This window comes from Adiantum capillus-veneris, chromosome 10 (genome assembly GCF_014529385.1).
Source record: "Adiantum capillus-veneris isolate H3 chromosome 10, ASM1452938v2, whole genome shotgun sequence".
Classification (NCBI taxonomy): Eukaryota; Viridiplantae; Streptophyta; class Polypodiopsida; order Polypodiales; family Pteridaceae; genus Adiantum; species Adiantum capillus-veneris.
Window position 1 is genome coordinate 98770234 of NC_140940.1, and position 7258 is coordinate 98777491.

Genomic DNA, 7258 nt, shown 5'->3' on the forward strand with positions numbered 1-7258 from the left:
GTCAAAAAAATGGGAGGCGTTAAATTTGGCCAACGCACAAAACGAGGCACATTGGCATAATTTGAACCCGTGACCTCAAGGGTCCGCATTTAGGGTCAAACGGGCTAACCACCTCACCCGCACGTTCATTGTGTATCCCAAACCGTTTTGACACCTCCATGGAAAAATTTGATCGGTTGGAGTTGAAGCACTCTTCCGTCGGGCCCTCCATTTTTTTTCCGACCCCCCCCCCCCCCCCCCCCCCCCCCCCTCAAGAGTTGCTGGCCTCTCTCAACCCCCTCCACTTTTTCACTTTTCCTCCTTCACACTATTCACACGAGGCGGCGGCACATTTAGGAAGGCTTGTTTCTTCCGCCGGTTTTGTGTGAACCCACCCTAAGTATACCCTTTGTCAAGCTAACCTCTTGTGTTTTCTTCCCTTCCCATGATATATTAATTTTATAAAAATAATAATGAATATATTGTTTCTAATAATTTCTGGCCCCTTATTATTGATATCGTCAACAAGCTGGGCTAGAAAATGTTGATTGTTGCGTGTGCAACACCTTCTTCGTTCTCTCTCTCTCTCTCTCTCTCTCTCTCTCTCTCTCTCAGCCCTGGCGATGAGCAATCTGTCATGAGCCCTAATTATGCTATATCTGATCACAGCACATTCAAACCTAGCTAATGTAGAAGACTGTGCTCCTCGTAGCAGCCCTAATTGTCAGGCTCTGCTTAAATTAGTAGGCATATCAGCCAATTTGATCTTTGGGTTCAGAAGCGTAGATTCTCCTATAATTGATAGCCTTAATCAGTTTCATTTTATTAAGGGCGGCGGCTATGGAGGCAGGCGCTGCGCAGAGGGCCAAAGGGGCGACTTGGACAAGCAACGTTGAAGACGACGAGAATAAGGATAGCAATGAAGAGACGCTGACTGATTACTTGTCAGGAGAACATGTCGAATCTGCTTCTTTAAATGATCGGCATGGCGATATGCAAGCTGCAGACGACGGTATCCCTCCCCCTCCCCCTCCCCCTCCCCCTCCCCTCTCTCTCTCTTTCTCTCTCTCTCTCTCTCTCTCTTACACTCGTAATTTCTCGATCTAATTCGGGCCTGCGTATTAGGCAGTGGTCACGCGATGCAGAGTTGAGTGTTGCTATTACACATTAATCGAGTAGCCCTAATTACCCTTCTATGAAAAGCCTTTTGTTAACTAGGCTATGCTCATTATGTCATAGTAAGATAAGGCTGGACAAATTCTCCCGCATTGTGACTTACCTGAACATCATGAGCTTCTTTGAGGGAGGCACCACATACCTATCTAGGTACGATTGGGGGCAGGGGACCGCCGGCCCGGTGGGGGGGCCTGGGGTCCCGTGTCCCCAATCGTACCTAGATAGGTATGTGGTGCCTCTCGAGGAGAAGCTCACGTACGACTGGGGCAGGGGACCGTCGGCCATAGGGCCGGGAGTCCCTTGTCCCCAATTGTACCTAGATAGGTATGTAGTGCCTCTTAAGCAGAAGCTCATGATGTTATGCATTGCATGAAAAACACTGAAAAAGACTCCGTTTTCGTACATGAGAAAATTTGTAAATCTTCTTGTATGGGGAGGAGGGGTAACTTGTGAAAATCCAAGGTGCAGCTGGTGGAGGGGGGGAGCTGGTAACTCAAAACTATAACTACACATGTTTTGCAATACTTTGATGGTGTGGTGTTTGGGTGTTTGTGTGTGTGCGAGCGCACTTGTGTAAAGTCAAGGCCATTAAAAATCCTCATGGGTACCTTTAAACATCCAAGGGTGTGACATCAAATGGTTGGAATGCATGAATACACTGTCAAGTATGCGTTTTAAATTAATTGCTCCTTGCATGTTGGTATTTTGGTATTATGCAATGTATTTTCAAAGGTGGTTCCCAAGAAATCAATTATTTTCTCCAACCTTCATGTATTAATCATGTACTAATTCATCCTTCAGAACTTGAGGTTTTGAAATTCTGCAAGCAAGACAAAAACCATTGTGTGTATGTCAATTATGTCTCCTGATCGGTAGTTGACTAAAAGTACACTAGAAATCGTAGAAATGAAGAAATTGCTGCACTAGATTATGAAATAATACCGAGGTTATGAAATCGCAGACGGTGACCGCGAAGATATTCAAACAAGAAACAAAGGCATGCAATTGGATTTGAAGCTAAGTTTGGTGGATGGTTATGGTCCGCCAACGCAATCCATGGCGAATAAACAGGTCCATAATCGAATTCAATAGCTTTGCATGAAGAAACTACCATTGCTTACTTTATTTTTAAACTTATGGTTTGAAGCAAATTTGTTGTTTATATCATGTGTAGGTAGATGAATCTTGCTCATTGAGTTTGAGAAAAGAGAGTAACAACATTGCCCGAATTTCGAGCCCACCATCGACCTCGTATGCAGGAGATAACCAGGTACCTGCACAGAAGCATGATTTACGCCCTCCGAAGATATAGTACTAGTTTCAAGCATATTAGCTAAAAATAGGAGAGGCTAAGAAGCTACGCTCAATTGTATTCATGCATGCATGGTTTTTGGCTTCTTTGTTAAGATTTCTACCTTAAGCTGCACTCAATTCTTTGCATTTTATTTTATTTTTTTGGCTTGTTTTGGCTATCCTTCATAACTCAAGTATCAGTATATCCTCTACAAGCCTTTACACTATCTTGGCATCCATTGCATCCACCCGCGGAGTGTCATTTGAGTGATCGATCATATTGCCTTGTCAAATGCAGGTGTCCATTTTACAAGCAGAGATGGGACAAATTAAGGAGGAGAATGAGAGGCTAAGGTTTATATTGAGGCAAACTATAAAACAATATGAAGTTTTGCGAGCACAACTTGGATTACTTACTACAAGTACTTCTCATCAACCTCATTTAGTGAATGGCCATGTCGGCCATGTCAACTCGGTTAGTAAACATCTCTCTCTCTCTTTCACACACACACACACACACAGGGAAAGTGTATATAAGTATTGACAAAATAGTCATTACATGTTACAACTTCTCGTAGAGTCAGATCTCTCTCTCTCTCTCTCTCTCTCTCTCTCTCTCACACACACACACACACACACACACGAAGTTTTGGACATATCCTCACAATAATTCTCACATTGTGACTCACCTCAACATCATGAGCTTCTACTCACCAGGCCTGCAGTCTCCTGCCCCCAATCGTACCTAGCTAGGTATGCCGTGCCTCTTGAGAAGAAGCTCATGATGTTATGCATTGTATGAAAAACAATGAAAAAGGCTCCGTTTTCCTACATGAGAAAATTTCCAAATCTTCTTCTTCTTCTTCTTTTCTCTCTATCTCTCTCTCTCTCTCTCTCTCTCTCACACACACACACACACACACACACACACACACACATGTATGTAGTGTAGTAGAAATGAGCGAGTTCATACTATCAAGAGTACAAGGTCTTGTCACTCTTAGTGGATCAACTTGTTAATTGATAGTAATGTTGCATTGTTAGGGTCTTTTTATCTGTACCTATAGGCATCTACAATCACAGAGGGTGGATTGCTTTGTACAATAAGCCATTCAAATTGACTAATAAGGAGTTAATATAATGTTTTTATTTACATTTTATGTGTTGCATAGCTAGTAATGTACCTTAAAATATATGCCTACAAAAATTTGAATTGTTTTCTAATCCTTAATTCTTTTTTCTCATTAGGGGAAGGAGGCTCCACTAGAAATGTGGCACTCAAGTAAGAGTAAGCTAATGAATAACCAGAGCACCCATCATAGTATGAGTAATCCAGACTTTTCCTTCACAAGGAAAATGGACTTCTTCAAGGGCAATGTCTATGATCATGAAGATACAAAGCCAGGAAGCCAGTTGCCAAATCTTATGTCTATTCCATCTCAAAAGAGGAAAGCTGAAGAGATACTTGAAGATGGATTAGGTTATACTCAACGAAAAGAAGGTAGCTCACCACACAATGGTCTTGTGTTCAAGAAGCAAGTATTTGAGGGAGAAAGACACATACAATCCTCTCCCTCCTTCCACGCTATTTCACCTTCGGAGAACGTGAATGTGGGTGATAACCTTAGTGATCAATACCCTCTTGAACTAAACTTGTCCAAGAGTGTTGCATCGAACGATAATCTCCACATCAAAGAAATTACAAGCGGTGAGATTTGTGATTCAACTTCCAAGACTATGAATCTTGAGGTCGTGGATGTTTCTCCACTACGTTCTAGCAACATGTCCCTCACTCCTCCAACATGTAGTGCCACACCTACCACCACCACAGCTAGCCTTAGTACTTCTTCAACCATCACTGGTCATCTTGCCGATCCTCTTGTTCGCAAATCAAGAGTATCAGTTCGTGCAAGATGTGATGCACCTATGGTAAGACCATCTCCATTTTCTTTGGGATGCTAAAAAAAAAAAAACAAAGGTGTCATTTCAGCAATCTAGGCCTGCTAAAGTAGAAAATTGATCTTTCTTTCTTAGTTTTTGTGGTTTGTGGCAAACCTTTACACAAGAAGATTTAAAAATATTCTCATGTAGGAAAACAGAGTCTTTTTCAGTGTTTTTCATACCATGTATAACATCATGAGCTTCTACTTGAGAGGCACCACGGGGGCACCACATACCTAGCTAGGTATGATTGGTGGGAGGGGACCGCGGGCCGGCGGTCCCCTGCCCCCAATAGTACCTAGCTAGGTATGCGGTGCCTCCCTCACAGAAACTCATGATGTTGAGGCAAGTCACAATGTAGGAACTATTGTGAGAATTTTTCTAAAACTTTTTGCGTTATATGCATGCACACACAAAATGCAACATAACACTCAACGCACTTACACACACAAGGATCATCTCATTTTTCTGATAGATGTACTTGAAAAATTTACAAACATGTCATCCGAGTTGTCCATGCTTGCTAAATTAGAAAATTGATCTTTCTTTATTATTTTTTGTGTTTTGTTAAAAGCTATATATACACATGCGCACACATACATATATATACACAAACATAGTTTTGTTAAAAGCTATATATACACATACATACAAGGATCCATTCGTTTTTTGTTGAGCTTGCTTTAGAATTTACATGCTATATGATGGCATCATGTGGAGTCTATTAGCTTACGAACTCAACCTATGATACATTTAGCACGCTTACTTGTTTCCATTCTTTTGTGAAGATGAATGATGGATGTCAATGGAGAAAGTATGGACAAAAGATTGCAAAAGGGAACCCTTGTCCAAGAGCTTACTATAGATGCACAATGGCCCCCGCATGTCCCGTTCGCAAACAGGTACAAAGAAGAATTGTTTGCAGTAATTATTCAAGTTTTCTATATAGTATATTGTCATGTCCTTGTGTAATTGTCAAATATGCCTTTTCTAGCACAAGAAGATATATTCAGAAATATTCGCATGTATTCAATCTTTTTAATACAATGCATATTATCATGAGCTTCCGCTCGAGAGGTACCACATACCTAGCTAGGTACGATTGGGGGCAAGGGACCATCGCCCCCCCCACCGGGCCGGCAGTCCCCTGCCCCCAATCGTACCCAGCTAGGTATGCGATGCCTCCCTCACAGAAGCTCATGATGTTGAGGTAAGTCACAATGTGGGAATTATTGTGAGAATTTGTCCAAAATTTCTTGTGTAGTCCTCACCCATGATACACCCAATGTCACAAAATGAGTTGTATTGATTCACCCTTTTACACACATCGGTTGCCTTAATATAGCCTTCAATCAAAATTTATTTATCCAGGTACAAAGGTGTGCAGAGGACATGTCCATTTTGATCACAACATATGAGGGCCAGCATAACCATCCTTTACCACTGATGGCAGCAACCATGGCATCAACTACTTCAACAGCTGCATGCTCCTTGCTCAGTAGCTCCATCTATAGTAACCCCATGCACTCAAGTACAATCTCAAGCTCTTCACGGGCCTTAAATTCCAATGGGAGTAAATACATGAACAATTGCCTTGACACAAGTCCTCAAAACCTTTTTATGAATAGTCCAACTTTACCCCTTCATGCTCTCTATCTACAATCATCAAAACACACCTCCTTTGATCAAAATATTTCCCTCGATATACTCAAGAATTCTTTGCCTACAAACACAAATTTGAGCCTTGGAAACCATAGCATAGATCCAAATGTCCCTTTATCCAATACACAAGGTTTGAGAAGAGCATCTTCATTACCATTACCCTTTAATAGCAAGTCAAGTAGCACTCTTAGCAATAGCTCAAACCATATACTTCCAAAACCAATTGAAAATTGCTACAATGCAGTAGATCTAGTAAAGTCATCTTTCTTGAACAGAACCCACGAGCAACAAGGAGGAGGAGCAAACACTCAAGCTGTGAGTGAAAACTCAAACACATTTGCTACCAACATTAGTACAATGTTGGAATCACATGAGCTTACTACAGCATTGTCAACAGCTCTCAAGTCAATAGTTCATGATGGGAGTGGCACAGTCAAGCCAGGGCAGAAGGCAAGTGTAGCTAGTACGGGATCTCCAGTGAAAACTTGGATGGATATTCTTGCTCTTCAGCAACAACAACAACAAAAACAAATGCATGTGACAAACTCTATGAAGTCCAACACAACTACTGTGTTGGATTCATCCATAGCCACACTTTTGAGTTCACCTCACTTTCACTCCCATACTAGCCCTGAATCAAGAGCTTCAAACAATGTACCTAATGCAACATCCATCGAAGCTCACCCAACCAACCAGTCTTCAAGTACTCTGGAACACACTTCCACATTTCACATGTAGGTCAAGAAAGTCTACACACACATAGATTACATTTCACAATCCATTGAGCACCGAGATTGGTTCAATAAATCAACTCACATATAGGAGCAAAATATAGACTATTAGATATTTTAGCACAAATGGGGTTCACCATGTTGACCCATTTACCATGATTTAAGCCACTTGTTGTATAGATCCTAGTATCTTTGTGGTGATGACCCCAAGCAATGTTAAAGCACATACACAACCAACATTGTCATTTGCTAACACTTTTTTCATGGGAATACGGTTATCAAGCCTAACTCCTCTCTCTCTCTCTCTCTCTCTCTCTCTCTCTCTCTCTCTCTCTCTCTCTCTCTCTCTCTCTCTCTCTCTCTCTCTCTCTCTCTCTCTCTCTCTCTCTCTGGAAATCTTTTTCTATTTAACATTCTTGTAAGTTTATACATCTTTATGTTTTGGTCTTTCTTACAATGCATCAATGTACTGTTGC

General features: G+C 41.5%; 1 protein-coding gene across 1 annotated transcript; it reads left to right on the forward strand.

Annotated features, from left to right (window-relative positions):
- The first annotated feature begins 572 nt into the window (after positions 1-572).
- Positions 573-7020, forward strand: LOC147449330 (uncharacterized). Its single transcript, XM_086522599.1, has 7 exons — positions 573-991; positions 2117-2226; positions 2330-2425; positions 2747-2923; positions 3697-4377; positions 5178-5291; positions 5761-7020. The coding sequence occupies exons 1-7, from the start codon at positions 820-822 to the stop codon at positions 6787-6789; spliced, it is 2379 nt and encodes a 792-aa protein (XP_086378725.1). The 5' UTR covers positions 573-819; the 3' UTR covers positions 6790-7020.
- Positions 7021-7258: the final 238 nt, after the last annotated feature.